The 16,608-nt window shown below is 54.6% G+C and overlaps 1 protein-coding gene across 1 annotated transcript in view; it reads right to left on the bottom strand.

The window, feature by feature from the left end:
* Window positions 1-16,608, bottom strand: part of LOC116937925 (uncharacterized) — a 209,181-nt gene that overhangs the window by 125,987 nt on the left and 66,586 nt on the right. Inside the window, exons 7-8 of the mRNA XM_076055901.1 lie at window positions 2,203-2,355; window positions 899-1,155 (exon numbers count right to left, since the gene is read on the bottom strand). Of these exons, the coding sequence (XP_075912016.1) occupies window positions 899-1,155; window positions 2,203-2,355 (410 nt within the window). The remainder of the gene's footprint in view (window positions 1-898; window positions 1,156-2,202; window positions 2,356-16,608) is intronic.

Below are 16,608 nucleotides of genomic sequence, written 5' to 3'. Positions count from 1 at the left end.
GTGGGTCTCAGTGTTGAGTCTGTGAGTCTGTGGGTCTCAGTGCTGAGTCTATGAGTCTGTGGGTCTCAGTGCTGAGTCTATGAGTCTGTGGGTCTCAGTGCTGAGTCTATGAGTCTGTGGGTCTCAGTGTTGAGTCTATGAGTCTGTGGGTCTCAGTGCTGAGTCTATGAGTCTGTGGGTCTCAGAGTTGAGTCTATGAGTCTGTGGGTCTCAGTGCTGAGTCTATGAGTCTGTGGGTCTCAGTGCTGAGTCTATGAGTCTGTGGGTCTCATTGCTGAGTCTATGAGTCTGTGGGTCTCAGTGTTGAGTCTATGAGTCTGTGGGTCTCAGTGCTGAGTCTATGAGTCTGTGGGTCTCAGTGTTGAGTCTATGAGTCTGTGGGTCACAGTGCTGAGTCTATGAGTCTGTGGGTCTCAGTGTTGAGTCTATGAGTCTGTGGGTTTCAGTGCTGAGTCTATGAGTCTTTGGGTCTCAGTGCTGAGTCTATGATCTGTGAGTCTGTGGGTCTCACTGCTGAGTCTATGAGTCTGTGGGTCTCAGTGCTTAGTCTGTGGGTCTCAGTGCTGAGTCTATGAGTCTGTGGGTCTCAGTGTTGAGTCTATGAGTCTGTGGGTCTCAGTGCTGAGTCTGTGGGTCTCAGTGCTGAGTCTATGAGTCTGTGGGTCTCATTGCTGAGTCTATGAGTCTGTGGGTCTCAGTGCTGAGTCTGTGGGTCTCATTGCTGAGTCTATGAGTCTGTGGGTCTCAGTGCTGAGTCCGTGGGTCTCAGTGCTGAGTCTGTGGGTCTCAGTGCTGAGTCTGTGGGTCTCAGTGCTGAGTCTGTGGCTCTCAGTGCTGAGTCTGTGGCTCTCAGTGCTGAGTCTCTGGGTCTCGGCGCCGGGTCCGCGTCTTCCCTCACCGAGAGTTGCTCCTTCGCCGTGTCCACGGCGGTGAAGGGGCCGGCGGCGTTGCCGGCGGCGGCGGCGGCGGCGGCGGCGTCGGCGCTGGCGCTCGGGGTGCTCAGGTAGTTGATGGCCGCGTACTCCAGGACCGAGAGGAAGACGAAGACGAAGCTGGCCCAGAGGTAGACGTCCACCGCCTTCACGTACGAGACGCGAGGCATGGACGCGTTGACGCCCGTGATGATCGTCGACATGGTGAGCACCGTGGTGATGCCTGGGCGGTGAGCGGGGAGGGTGCACGTGGTGAGGGTCTTGGGTGGTGAGTGGTGAGGGTGCACGTGGCGAGCGTCTGGGTGGTGAGCGGGGAGGGTGCACGTGGTGAGGGTCTTGGGTGGTGAGTGGTGAGGGTGCACGTGGTGAGGGTGCACCGTGGCGATCGTCTGGGTGGTGAGCGGGGAGGGTCACGTGGTGAGGGTGCACGTGGTGAGCGTCTGGGTGGTGAGCGGTGAGGGGTCACGTGGTGAGCGTCTGGGTGGTGAGCGGGGAGGGTCACGTGGTGAGGGTCTTGGGTGGTGAGTGGTGAGGGTGCACGTGGTGAGCGTCTGGGTGGTGAGCGGGGAGGGTCACGTGGTGAGGGTGCACCGTGGCGAGCGTCTGGGTGGTGAGCGGGGAGACGTTGCGGGCGCCAACCAGCTCACCCACCCATCCAGTCAGTCACTCACCCACCCACCCAGTCACCCACACACCCACCCAGTCACGCACCAGCCCACCCAGTCACCCACCCACCCACCCAGTCACCCACCCACCCACCCAGTCACCCACCCACCCACCCAGTCACCCACTCACCCACCCCCCTACTCACCCACCAAGTCACCCACTCACCTACCCACTCAGCCACCCACCCCCCCACTCACCCCCCTACCCACCCACTCCCCCACTCACCACTCACTCACCCAACCACTCACCACCCACTCACCCACCCACCCACTCACCCATTTCACCCACCCACTCACTCACCCACTCACCCACCCACCCACTCACCCACCCACCCACTCAACCCCCCACTCACCCACCCACTCACCCACTCACTCACCCACCCACTCACCCACCCACTCACCCACTCACCCCCCCACCCACTCACCCACTCACTCACTCATCCACTCACTCACCCACTCACCCACTCACCCACCCACCCCCCCACTCACCCACCCACTCATTCACCCACCCCCCCACTCACCCCCCCACTCACCCACCCCCCCACTCACCCACCCACTCACCCACCCACCCACCCACCCCCCCCCCACCACCCCCCCCCCCGTACCAAGTGGAACTCGTGCTGGCACGGCTCTGCGGTCGATCCAGAAGGAGACCCAGGACAGCATCACCATCAGAGCCGCAGGGAAGTAGGTCTGGAGCAGGAAGAAGTGAATGTGTCTCCTCAACGTGAAGATCACGTACAGTCGATTGTACCAGCCTGGTGAAACACAGGGAGACACAGGGAGACTCAGGGACACAGAGAGACACAGGGAGACACAGGGAGACACAGGGAGACACAGGGAGACAGTGAGACACAGGTAGACAGTGAGACACAGGGAGACAGTGAGACACAGGGAGAAAAAGGGAGACAGAGAGAGACAGTGAGACACAGGGAGACACAGGGAGACACAGGGAAGTAGGTCTGGAGCAGGAAGAAGTGACTGTGTCTCCTCAACGTGAAGATCACGTACAGTCGATTGTACCAGCCTGGGGAGACACAGGGAGACAAAGGGAGACAGTGAGACACAGGGAGACACAGGGAGACACAGGGACACAGTGAGACACAGAGAGACACAGGGAGACAGTGAGACACAGGGACACACAGGGAGACACAGTGAGACACAGAGAGACACAGGGAGACAGTGAGACACAGTGAGACACAGGGAGACACAGGGAAGTAGGTCTGGAGCAGGAAGAAGTGAATGTGTCTCCTCAACGTGAAGATCACGTACAGACGATTGTACCAGCCTGGTGAAACACAGGGAGACACAGGGAGACTCAGGGACACAGAGAGACACAGGGAGACACAGGGAGACACAGGGAGACACCGGGAGACACAGTGAGACACAGGGAGACACAGGGACACAGGGAGACACAGGGAGACACAGAGAGACACAGGGAGACACAGTGAGACACAGGGAGACACAGGGAAGTAGGTCTGTAACAGGAAGAAGTGAATGTGTCTCCTCAACGTGAAGATCACGTACAGTCGATTGTACCAGCCTGGGGAGACACAGGGAGACACAGGGACACAGTGAGACACAGGGAGACACAGAGAGACACAGGGAGACAGTGAGAAACAGGGAGACACAGGGAAGTAGGTCTGTAACAGGAAGAAGTGAATGTGTCTCCTCAACGTGAAGATCACGTACAGTCGATTGTACTGGCCTGGTGAGACACAGGGAGACACAGGGAGACAGTGAGACACAGGGAGACACAGGGAGACACAGGGAGACACGTGGAGACACAGGGAGAAACAGGGAGACAGTGAGACACAGGGAGATACAGGGAGACACAGGGAGACACAGTGAAGTAGGTCTGGAGCAGGAAGAAGTGACTGTGTCTCCTCAACGTGAAGATCACGTACAGTCGATTGTACCAGCCTGGGGAGACACAGGGACACACAGGGAGACAGAGAGACACAGGGAGACACAGGGAGACACAGGGAGACACAGTGAGACACAGTGAGACACAGGGAGACACAGGGAAGTAGGTCTGGAGCAGGAAGAAGTGAATGTGTCTCCTCAACGTGAAGATCACGTACAGTCGATTGTACCAGCCTGGGGAGACACAGGGAGACACAGGGAGACAGTGAGACAGTGAGACACAGGGAGACACAGGGACACAGTGAGACACAAGGAGACAGTGAGACACAGTGAGACACAGTGAGACACAGGGAGACACAGGGAGACAGAGAGAAACAGAGAGACAGTGAGACACAGCGAGACACAGAGAGACAGGGAGACACAGGGAGACACAGAGAGACAGGGAGACACAGGGAGACACAGGGAGACAGTGAGACACAGGGTGACAGTGAGACAAAGGTAAACACAGGGAGACACAGAGAGACACAGAGAGACAGGGAGACACAGGGAGACACAGGGAGACAGTGAGACACAGGGAGACACAGTGAGACACATGGAGACACAGGGAGACACAGTGAGACACAGGGAGACACAGGGAGACACAGGGAGACAGAGAGACAGTGAGACACAGGGAGACACAGGGAGACACAGGGAGACACAGGGAGACAGTGAGACACAAGGAGACACAGTGAGACACAGGGAGACACAGTGAGACACAGTGAGACACAGGGAGACAGGGAGACAGTGAGACACAGGGAGACACAGAGAGAGACAGGGAGACACAGTGAGACACTGGGAGACACAGGGAGACACAGGGACACAGGGAGACACAGGGAGACAGAGGGAAGTAGGTCTGTAACAGGAAGAAATGAATGTGTCTCCTCAACGTGAAGATCACGTACAGTCGATTGTACCAGCCTGGGGAGACATAGGGAGACACAGAGAGACACAGGGAGACAGTGAGACACAGGGAGACACAGGGAGACACAGGGAGACACAGAGAGACAGGAAGACACAGGGAGACACTGGGAGACACAGGGACACACAGGGACACAGAGAGACACAGGGAGACACAGGGAGACAAAGGGACACACAGGGAGACACAGGGAGACACAGGGAGACAGGGAGACACAGTGAGACAGTGAGACACAGGGACACACAGGGAGACACAGGGAGACACAGGGAGACAGGGGGACACAGGGAGACACAGGGACACAGGGAGACACAGGGAGACACAGGGAAGTAGGTCTGTAACAGGAAGAAATGAATGTGTCTCCTCAACGTGAAGATCACGTACAGTCGATTGTACCAGCCTGGGGAGACATAGGGAGACACAGAGAGACACAGGGAGACAGTGAGACACAGGGAGACACAGGGAGACACAGGGAGACACAGAGAGACAGGAAGACACAGGGAGACACTGGGAGACACAGGGACACACAGGGACACAGAGAGACACAGGGAGACACAGGGAGACAAAGGGACACACAGGGAGACACAGGGAGACACAGGGAGACAGGGAGACACAGTGAGACAGTGAGACACAGGGACACACAGGGAGACACAGGGAGACACAGGGAGACACAGGGAGACAGGGGGACACAGGGAGACACAGGGAGACACAGGGAGACAGTGAGACACAGGGAGACACTGGGAGACACAGGGACACACAGGGACACAGAGAGACACAGGGAGACACAGGGAGACACAGGGACACACAGGGACACAGAGAGACACAGGGAGACACAGGGAGACACAGGGAGACAGTGAGACAGAGTGAGACACAGGGAGACACAGGGACACACAGGGAGACACAGGGAGACACAGGGAGACAGGGAGACACAGTGAGACAGTGAGACACAGGGACACACAGGGAGACACAGGGAGACACAGGGAGACACAAAGAGACAGGGGGACACAGGGAGACACAGGGAGACACAGGGAGACACAGGGAGACAGTGAGACACAGGGAGACACTGGGAGACACAGGGACACACAGGGACACAGAGAGACACAGGGAGACAAAGGGAGACACAGGGACACACAGGGACAGAGAGAGACACAGGGAGACACAGGGAGACACAGGGAGACAGTGAGACACAGTGAGACACAGGGAGACACAGGGAGACACAGGGAGACACAGGGAGACAGTGAGACACAGGGAGACTCAGGGAGACACAGGGAGACAGTGAGACACAGGGAGACACAAGGAGACACAGGGAGACAGTGAGACACAGTGAGACACAGGGAAGTAGGTCTGGAGCAGGAAGAAGTGAATGTGTCTCCTCAACGTGAAGATCACGTACAGTCGATTGTACCAGCCTGGTGAGACACAGGGAGACACAGGGAGACACAGGGAGAAACAGGGAGACACAGGGAGACAGTGAGACACAGGGAGACACAGGGAGAAACAAGGAGACACAGGGAGACACAGGGAGACAGTGAGACACAGGGAGACACAGTGAGACACGGGCAGACACAGAAAAACATGGGAGACAAAGAGAGCCACAGTGAGACACAGAGAGACACAGGGAGACACAGGGAGACAGTGAGACACAGGGAGACACAGGGAGACACAGGAACACACAGGGACACAGAGAGACACAGGGAGACACAGTGAGACACAGGGAGACACAGGGAGACACAGTGAGACACAGGGAGACACAGGGAGACACAGCGAGACACAGGAAGACACAGGGAGACACAGGGAGACAGGGAGACACAGTGAGGCACAGGGAGACACAGTTAGACACAGTGAGACACAGGGAGACACAGGGACACAGGGAGACACAGGGAGACACGGGGAGACACAAGGAGACACAGTGAGACACAGTGAGACACAGGAAAGTAGGTCTGGACAGGAATAAGTGAATGTGTCTCCTCAACGTGAAGATCACGTACAGTCGATTGTACCAGCCTGGTGAGACACAGGGAGGCACAGGGAGACACAGGGAGACAGTGAGACACAGGGAGACACAGGGAGACAGTGAGACACAGGGAGACACAGGGAGACACAGGGAGACAGGGAGACACAGGGAGACAGTGAGACACAGGGAGACACAGGGAGACACAGGGAGACACAGGGAGACAGTGAGACACAGGGAGACAGGGAGACACAGTGAGACACAGGGAGACACAGGGAGACACAGTTAGACAGGGAGACACAGAGAGACACGGGGAGACAGAGGGAGACACAGAGACACAGGGAGACACAGTGAGACACAGTGAGACACAGTGAGACACAGGGAGACACAGGGAGACACAGGGAGACAGAGAGACACAGGGAGACACAGGGAGACACAGTGAGACACAGGGAGACAAAAAAGACACAGAGAGACACAGGGAGACAAGGGGAGACACATTGAGACACAGAGACACAGGGAGACACAGTGAGACACAGTGAGACACAGGGAGACACAGGGAAGTAGGTCTGGAGCAGGAAGAAGTGAATGTGTGTCCTCAACGTGAAGATCACGTACAGTCGATTGTACCAGCCTGGGGAGACAGGGAGACACAGGGAGACACAGGGAGACACAGGGAGACAGTGAGACACGGGGAGACAGTGAGACACAGGGAGACACAGGGAGACACAGGGAGACAGTGAGACACAGGGAGACACAGGGAGACACAGAGAGACACAGAGAGACACAGAGACACAGTGAGACACAGGGAGACACAGAGAGACACAGAGAGAGACACAGAGAGACACAGGGAAGTAGGTCTGTAACAGGAAGAAGTGAATGTGTCTCCTCAACGTGAAGATCACGTACAGTCGATTGTACCAGCCTGGTGAGACACAGGGAGACACAGGGAGACACAGGGACACACAGGGACACAGAGAGACACAGGGAGACACAGGGAGACACAGGGAGACAGCGAGACACAGAGAGACACAGGGAGACACAGAGAGACACAGAGAGACACAGGGAGACACAGAGAGACACAGGGAGACACAGAGAGACACAGAGAGACACAGGGAGACACAGGGAGACACAGGGAAGTAGGTCTGTAACAGGAAGAAGTGAATGTGTCTCCTCAACGTGAAGATCACGTACAGTCGATTGTACCAGCCTGGTGAGACACAGTGACACACAGGGAGACACAGGGAGACACAGGGAGACACAGTGAGACACAGTGAGACACAGGGAAGTAGGTCTGGAGCAGGAAGAAGTGAATGTGTCTCCTCAACGTGAAGATCACGTACAGTCGATTGTACCAGCCTGGTGAGACACAGGAACACACAGGGAGACACAGTGACACACAGGGAGACACAGAGAGACACAGGGAGACACATTGAGACACAGTGAGACACAGGGAGACACGGGGAGACAGTGAGACACGGAGACACAGGGAGACACAGGGAGACAGTGAGACACAGGGAGACTCAGAGAGACACAGGGAGACACAGGGAGACACAGGGAGACACAGGGAGATAGTGAGACACAAGGAGACACAGTGAGACACAGGGAGACACAGGGAGACACAGGGAGACACAGGGAAGTAGGTCTGGAGCAGGAAGAAGTGACTGTGTCTCCTCAACGTGAAGATCACGTACAGTCGATTGTACCAGCCTGGGGAGACACAGGGAGACACAGGGAGACAGTGAGACACAGTGAGACACAGGGAGACACAGGGAGACACAGAGAGACACAGTGAGACACAGGGAGACACAGGGAGACAGTGAGACACAGAGAGACACAGGGAGACACAGGGACAAAGTGAGACACAGGGCGACACAGGGAGACAGGGAGACACATGGAGACAGAGAGACACAGGGAGACACAGGGAGACACAGGGAGACAGACACAGGGAGACACAGAGAGACACAGAGAGACACAGGGAGACACAGGGAGACAGACACAGAGAGACACAGGGAGACACAGAGAGACACAGAGAGACACAGGGAGACACAGGGAGACAGAAGGAGACACAGGGAGACACAGGGAGACAGTGAGACACAGGGAGACACAGGGAGACACAGGGAGACAGTGAGACACAGGGAGACACAGGGAGACAAAGGGAGACAGAGGGAGACACAGGGAGACACAGGGAGACAGAGAGACACAGGGAGACACAGTGAGACACAGTGAGACACAGGGAGACACAGGGAAGTAGGTCTGTAACAGGAAGAAGTGAATGTGTCTCCTCAACGTGAAGATCACGTACAGTCGATTGTACCAGCCTGGTGAGACACAGGGAGACACAGGGAGACACAGGGAGACAGTGAGACACAGGGAGACACAGGGAGACACAGGGAAGTAGGTCTGGAGCAGGAAGAAGTGAATGTGTCTCCTCAACGTGAAGATCACGTACAGTCGATTGTACCAGCCTGGTGAGACACAGGGTGACACAGGGAGACAGTGAGACACAGGGAGATACAGGGAGACACAGGGAGACAGGGGGACACAGGGAGACACAGGGAGAGACAAGGAGACACAGAGAGACAGGGAGACACAGGGAGACACAGGGAGACAGTGAGACACAGGGACACACAGGGAGACACAGGGAAACACAGGGAGACAGTGAGACACAGGGAGACACGCGGAGACAGTGAGACACAGGGAGACACAGAGAGACACAGTGAGACACAGTGAGACAAAGGGCGACACAGGGAGACAGTGAGACACAGGGAGACACATGGACACAGTGAGACACAGGGAGACACAGGGTAGTAAGTCTGGAGCAGGAAGAAGTAACTGTGTCTCCTCAACGTGAAGATCACGTACAGTCGATTGTACCAGCCTGGTGAGACACAGGGAGACAGTGAGACACAGGGACACACAGGGAGACACAGGGAGACACAGGGAGACAGGGAGACACAGGGAGACACAGAGAGACACAGGGAGACACGGGGAGACACAGGGAGACACAGGGAGACACAAGGAGATAGAGAGACACAGGGAGACACAGGGAGACAGTGAGACACAGGGACACACAGGGACACAGTGAGACAGTGAGACACAGGGAGACACAGGGAGACACAGAGAGACACGGGGAGACACAGAGAGACACAGGGAGACAGTGAGACACAGGGACACACAGGGACACAGTGAGACAGTGAGACACAGGGAGACACAGAGAGACACAGAGAGACACAGGGAGACACAGAGAGACACAGAGAGACACAGAGAGACACAGGGAGACACGGGGAAGTAGGTCTGGAGCAGGAAGAATTGAATGTGTCTCCTCAACGTGAAGATCACGTACAGTCGATTGTACCAGCTTGGTGAGACACTTGGAGACACAGTGAGACACAGGGAGACAAATGGAGACACACGGAGACACAGAGAGACACAGGGAGACAGTGAGACACAGGGAGACACAGAGAGACAGGGAGACACAGGGAGACACCGGGAGACACAGGGAGACAGTGAGACACAGGGAGACACAGGGAGACAGAGGGAGAAACAGGGAGACAGAGAGACACAGGGAGACAGAGGGAGAAACAGGGAGACAGAGAGACACAGGGAGACGCTGGGAGACACATGGAAACAGAGAGACACAGGGAGAGACAGGGAGACACAGGGAGACACAGAGAGACACAGGGAGACACAGAGAAACACAGTCAGACACAGTGAGACACAGGGAGACAGTGAGACACAGGGAGACACAGGGAGACAGTGAGACACAGGGAGACACAGTGAGACACAGGGACACAGGGAGACACAGGGAGACAGTGAGACACAGGGAGACACAGGGAGACAGAGAGACACAGGGAGACAGGGAGACACAGGGAGACACAGAGAGACAGGGAGACACAGGGAGACAGTGAGACACAGGGAGACACAGTGAGACACAGAGAGACACATGGAGACACAGGGAGACAGGGAGACGCAGGGAGACACAGTGAGACACAGAGAGACACAGGGAGACACAGGGAGACACAGAGAGACACAAGGAGACACTGGGAGACACTGGGACACAGGGAGACACAGTGAGACACAGTTAGACACGAGGAGACACAGGGAGACAGAGAGAGACACAGGTAGAGACAGGGAGACACAGGGAGAGACAGGGAGACATAGATAGACACAGAGAGACACAGGGAGACACAGGGAGACACAGGAGACACAGAGAGACAAAGGGAGACACAGGGAGACACGGGGAGACAGGGAGACACAGGGAGAGACAGACAGACACAGGGAGGCACAGGGAGACACAGGAGACACAGGGAGACACAGGGACACACAGAGAGACACAGGGAGACACAGAGACACAGGGAGACACAGGGAGACACAGGGAGACACAGGGACACACAGTGAGACACAGGGAGACAAAAAAGACACAGAGAGACACAGGGAGACACGGGAGACACAGTGAGACACAGAGACACAGAGATACACAGGGAGACACAGGGAGACACAGTGAGACACGGGGAGACACAGTGAGACACAGAGACACAGGGACACACAGTGAGACACAGGGAGACAAAAAAGACACAGAGAGACACAGGGAGACACGGGGAGACACAGTGAGACACAGAGACACAGAGAGACACAGTGAGACACAGAGAGACACAGGGAGACACAGGGAAGTAGGTCTGGAGCAGGAATAAGTGAATGTGTCTCCTCAACGTGAAGATCACGTACAGACGATTGTACCAGCCTGGTGAGACACAGGGAGACACAGGGAGAGACAGGGAGACAGGGAGACACAGGGAGACACAGGGAGACAGTGAGACACAGGGAGACACAGTGAGACACAGGGAAACAGGGAGACACATGGAGACACAGGGAGACACAGGGGTACACAGGGGGACAGGGAGACACAGGGAGAGAGGGGGACACAGGGAGACAGGGAGATACAGGGAGAAACAGGGAGACACAAGGAGACACAGTGAGACACAGTGAGACACATGGAGACACAGGGAGACAGGGAGACACAGGGAGACACAGAGAGACACGGGGAGACAGGGAGACACAGGGAGACACAGGGTGACACGGGGAGACACAGGGAGACACCGGGAGACAGGGAGACACAGGGAGACACAGGGAGAGACAGGGAGACAGGGAGACACAGGGAGACACGGAGAGACACAGTGAGACACAGGGAGACAGGGAGTCACAGGGAGACACAGTGAGACACAGTGAGTCACAGGGAGACACAGGGAGACAAAGGGAAGTAGGTCTGTAACAGGAAGAAGTGAATGTGTCTCCTCAACGTGAAGATCACGTACAGACGATTGTACCAGCCTGGTGAGACACAGGGAGACAGTGAGACACAGGGACACACAGGGACACAGAGAGACACAGGGAGACACAGTGAGACACAGGGAGACACAGGAAGACAGTGAGACACAGGGAGACACAGGGAGAGACAGGGAGACACAGTGAGACACTGGGAGACACAGGGACATACAGGGACACAGAGAGACACAGGGAGACACAGGGAGACACAGGGAAGTACGTCTGGAGCAGGAAGAAGTGAATGTGTCTCCTCAACGTGAAGATCACGTACAGTCGATTGTACCAGCCTGGTGAGACACAGGAACACACAGGGAGACAGTGAGACACAGTGAGACACAGGGACACACATGGAGACACAGAGACACACAGGGACACACAGGGAGACAGTGAGACACAGTGAGACACAGGGACACACAGGGAGACACAGGGAGACACAGTGAGACACAGGGAGACACAGGGAGACACAGTGAGACACAGGGAGACACAGGGTAGTAAGTCTGGAGCAGGAAGAAGTGATTGTGTCTCCTCAACGTGAAGATCACGTACAGTCGATTGTACCAGCCTGGGGAAACACAGGGACACACAGGGAGACAGTGAGACACAGGGACACACAGGGAGACAGTGAGACACAGGGAGACAGTGAGACACAGGGAGACACAGGGAGACACAGGGACACGGTGAGACACAGGGAGACACAGGGAGAAACAGGGAGACAGGGACACACAGGGACACAGAGAGACACAGGGAGACACAGGGAGACAAAGAGACACAGGGAGACACAGGGAGATACAGGGAGACACAGGGAGACACAGTGAGACACAGTTAGACAGGGAGACACAGAGAGACACGGGGAGACACAGGGAGACACAGGGAGAAAGTGAGACACAGAGACACAGGGAGACACAGGGAGACACAGTTAGACAGGCAGACACAGAGAGACACAGGGAGACACAGGGAGAAAGTGAGACACAGAGACACAGGGAGAAACAGGGAGACACAGGGAGACAGTGAGACACAGGGAGATACAGGAAGACAAAGAGACACAGGGAGACACAGGGAAACACAGGGAGACACAGGGAGACACAGGGAGACAGGGATACACAGGGAGACACAGAGAGACACAGGGAGACACAGTGAGACACAGGGAGACACAGGGAGACACAGGGAGACAGGGAGACACAGTGAGACACAGGGAGACACAGGGAGACACAGGGATACAGGGAGACACAGGGAGACACAGGGAGACACACAGAGACACAGGGAGACACAGAGAGACAGGGAGAGACACAGGGAGACACAGTGAGACACAGGGAGACACAGGGAGACACAGGGAAGTAAGTCTGGAGCAGGAAGAAGTGACTGTGTCTCCTCAACGTGAAGATCACGTACAGTCGATTGTACCAGCCTGGTGAGACACAGGGACACACAGGGAGACACAGGGAGACACAGGGAGACACAGGGAGACTCAGGGAGACACAGGGAGACAGAGACACAGGGAGACACAGAGAGACAGGGAGACACAGGGAGACACAGGGACACATTGAGACACAGAGAGACACAGGGAGACACATGGAGACACAGGGAGACAGTGAGACACAGGGAGACACAGAGAGACACAGGGAGACACAGGGAGACACAGGGAAGTAGGTCTGGAGCAGGAAGAAGTGAATGTGTCTCCTCAACGTGAAGATCACGGAGAGTCGATTGTACCAGCCTGGTGAGACACAGAGACACACAGGGAGACACAGGGAGACAGTGAGACACAGGGAGACACAGGGAGACAGTGAGACACAGAGAGACACAGTGAGACACAGGGAGACACAGGGAGACACAGGGAAGTAGGTCTGTAACAGGAAGAAGTAAATGTGTCTCTTCAACGTGAAGATCACGTACAGACGATTGTACCAGCCTGGTGAGACACAGGGAGACAGGGAGACACAGTGAGACACAGGGAGACACAGGGAGACACAGGGAGACACAGAGACACAGGGAGACACAGGGAGACAGAGACACAGGCAGACACAGGGAGACAGGGAGGCACGGGGAGACACGGGGAGACACAGGGAGACAGAGAGACAGGGAGACACGGGGAGACAGAGAGACAGGGAGAGATGGTAGTGGTAGTGATGGTAGTGATGGTGGTAGTGATGGTGGTAGTGATGGTAGTGGTGGTAGTGGTGGTAGTGATGGTGGTAGTGGTGGTAGTGATGGTAGTGATACTAGTGGTGGTAGTGGTGGTAGTGATGGTAGTGATGGTGGTAGTGATGGTAGTGATGGTGGTAGTGATGGTAGTGATGGTAGTAGTGGTGGTGGTGGTACTGTGGTAGTGATGGTAGTAGTGGTGGTAAGTAGTGACGATGGTAGTGGTGGTAGTAGAGGTAGTGATGGTAGTGATGGTGATGGTAGTGATGGTATTAGTAGTGGTGGTAGTGGTAGTGATGGTGGAAGTGGTGGTAGTGATGGTGGTAGTGGTGGTAGTGATGGTGTTAGTAGTGGTAGTGATGGTAGTAATAGTGGTAGTGGTATTAGTGATGGTAGTAGTGGTGGTAGTGGTGATAGTAGAGGTAGTGATGGTATTGATGGTAGTGATAGTGATGGTGGTAGTGATGGTGGTAGAGGTAGTAGTAGAGGTAGTGATGGTGGTAGTGATGGTAGTAGTGATGGTAGTAGTAGAGGTGGTAGTGATAGTAGTGATGGTAGTAGTGATGGTAGTAGTGATGGTGGTACTGATGGTAAGTAGTGATGGTAGTGATGGTAGTGATAGTAGTAGTGGTGGTAGTGGTGATAATGGTAGTGGTGGTAGTAGTGGTGGTAGTAGTAGTGGTAGTAGTGACGATGGTAGTGGTGGTAGTGATGGTATTAGTAGTGATGGTAGTAGTGATGGTGGTAGAGGTAGTAGTAGAGGTAGTGATGGTGGTAGTGGTGGTAGTGGTGGTGGTAGGGATGGTGGTAGTAGTGGTAGTAGAGGTGGTAGTAGTGATGGTGGTAGTGATGATGGTAGTAGTAGTGATAGTAGTGGTGGTTGTTGTGATAATGTTAGTAGAGGTGTTAGTAGAGGTGTTAGTAGAGGTGTTAGTAGAGGTGTTAGTAGTGATGGTAGTAGTGATGGTGTTAGTAGAGGTGTTATTAGAGGTGTTAGTAGAGGTGTTAGTAGAGGTGTTAGTAGAGGTGTTAGTAGTGATGGTAGTAGTGATGGTGTTAGTAGAGGTGTTATTAGAGGTGTTAGTAGCTACCGGTAGTTCTGTAGTAGGCGAGTCTCGATGCGGTGTGGAAGTCGTGGATGAGGAACTGATGGTAGTGGTGGTGGTAGTGATGGTAGTGGTGGTGGTAGTGATAGTAGTAGTGGTAGTAGTGGTACTGATGGTGGTAGTGATGGTAGTGATGGTAGTGGTGGTGGTAGTGGTGGTAGTGGTGGTGGTAGTGATGGTAGTGATGGTGGTAGTGGTGGTGGTAGTGATGGTGGTAGTGATGGTGGTAGTGACTGTGGTAGTAGAGGTAGCAGCTACCGGTAGTTCTGTAGTAGGCGAGTCTCGATGCCGTGTGGAAGTCGTGGGTGACGAACTGATGGTAGTGGTGGTGGTAGTGATGGTGGTGGTGATGGTAGTGATGATGGTGTTAGTAGTGGTGGTAGTATTGATGGTAGTGGTGGTAGTAGTGATGGTAGTGGTGGTAGTAGTGATGGTAGTGGTGTTAGTAGAGGTACCAGCTACCGGTAGTTCTGTAGTAGGCGAGTCTCGATGCCGTGTGGAAGTCGTGGATGTGGAACTGATGGTAGTAGTGATGGTAGTGATGGTGGTAGTGGTGGTAGTGATGGTGGTAGTGGTGGTAGTGATGGTAGTGATAGTGGTAGTGGTGGTAGTAGTAGTGGTGGTATAGGTGGTAGTAGTAATAGTGGTAGTAGTAGTAATAGTGGTAGTAGTAGTAATAGTGGTGTTATTAGAGGTGTTAGTAGAGGTGTTAGTAGAGGTGTTAGTAGCTACCGGTAGCTCTGTAGTAGGCGAGTCTCGATGCCGTGTGGAAGTCGTGGATGAGGAACTGATGGTAGTGATGGTGGTAGTGGTGGTAGTGATGGTGGTAGTGATGGTGGTAGTGATGGTAGTAGTAGAGGTGTTAGTAGAGGTGTTAGTAGTGGTGTTATTAGAGGTGTTAGTAGCTACCGGTAGTTCTGTAGTAGGCGAGTCTCGATGCGGTGTGGAAGTCGTGGATGAGGAACTGATGGTAGTGATGGTGGTAGTAGAGGTGTTAGTACAGGTGTTAGTAGAGGTGTTATTAGAGGTGTTAGTAGAGGTGTTAGTAGCTACCGGTGGTTCTGTAGTAGGCGAGTCTCGATGCCGTGTGGAAGTCGTGGATGAGGAACTGATGGTAGTGATGGTGGTAGTGATGGTAGTGATGGTAAGTAGTGGTGGTGGTAGTGATGGTAGTAGTGGTGTTATTAGAGGTGTTAGTAGCTACCGGTGGTTCTGTAGTAGGCGAGTCTCGATGCCGTGTGGAAGTCGTGGATCAGGAACTGATGGTAGTGATGGTGGTAGTGATGGTAGTAGTGGTAGTGATGATGGTAGTAGTAGTGGTGGTAGTAGTAGTAATAGTGGTAGTAGTAGAGGTGTTAGTAGAGGTGTTAGTACAGGTGTTAGTAGAGGTGTTATTAGAGGTGTTAGTAGCTACCGGTAGTTCTGTAGTAGGCGAGTCTCGATGCCGTGTGGAAGTCGTGGATGAGGAACTGATGGTAGTAATAGTAGTAGTGATGGTAGTGGTGGTGGTAGTGATGGTAGTAGTGATGGTAGTGATGGTGGTAGTAGAGGTAGTGGTGGTAGTGATGGTAGTGATGGTGGTAGTAGTAGTGGTGGTAGTGGTAGTAGTAGTGATGGTAGTGGTGTTAGTAGAGGTACCAGCTACCGGTGGTTCTGTAGTAGGCGAGTCTCG

The sequence above is a fragment of the Petromyzon marinus genome, chromosome 73 (genome assembly GCF_048934315.1).
Source record: "Petromyzon marinus isolate PM22_M1 ecotype Great Lakes invasive population chromosome 73, UKy_Petmar_22M1.pri1.0, whole genome shotgun sequence".
Classification (NCBI taxonomy): Eukaryota; Metazoa; Chordata; class Hyperoartia; order Petromyzontiformes; family Petromyzontidae; genus Petromyzon; species Petromyzon marinus.
Note: the sequence above shows the minus strand (reverse complement) of the source record. Positions and strands in the feature narration are given on the sequence as shown.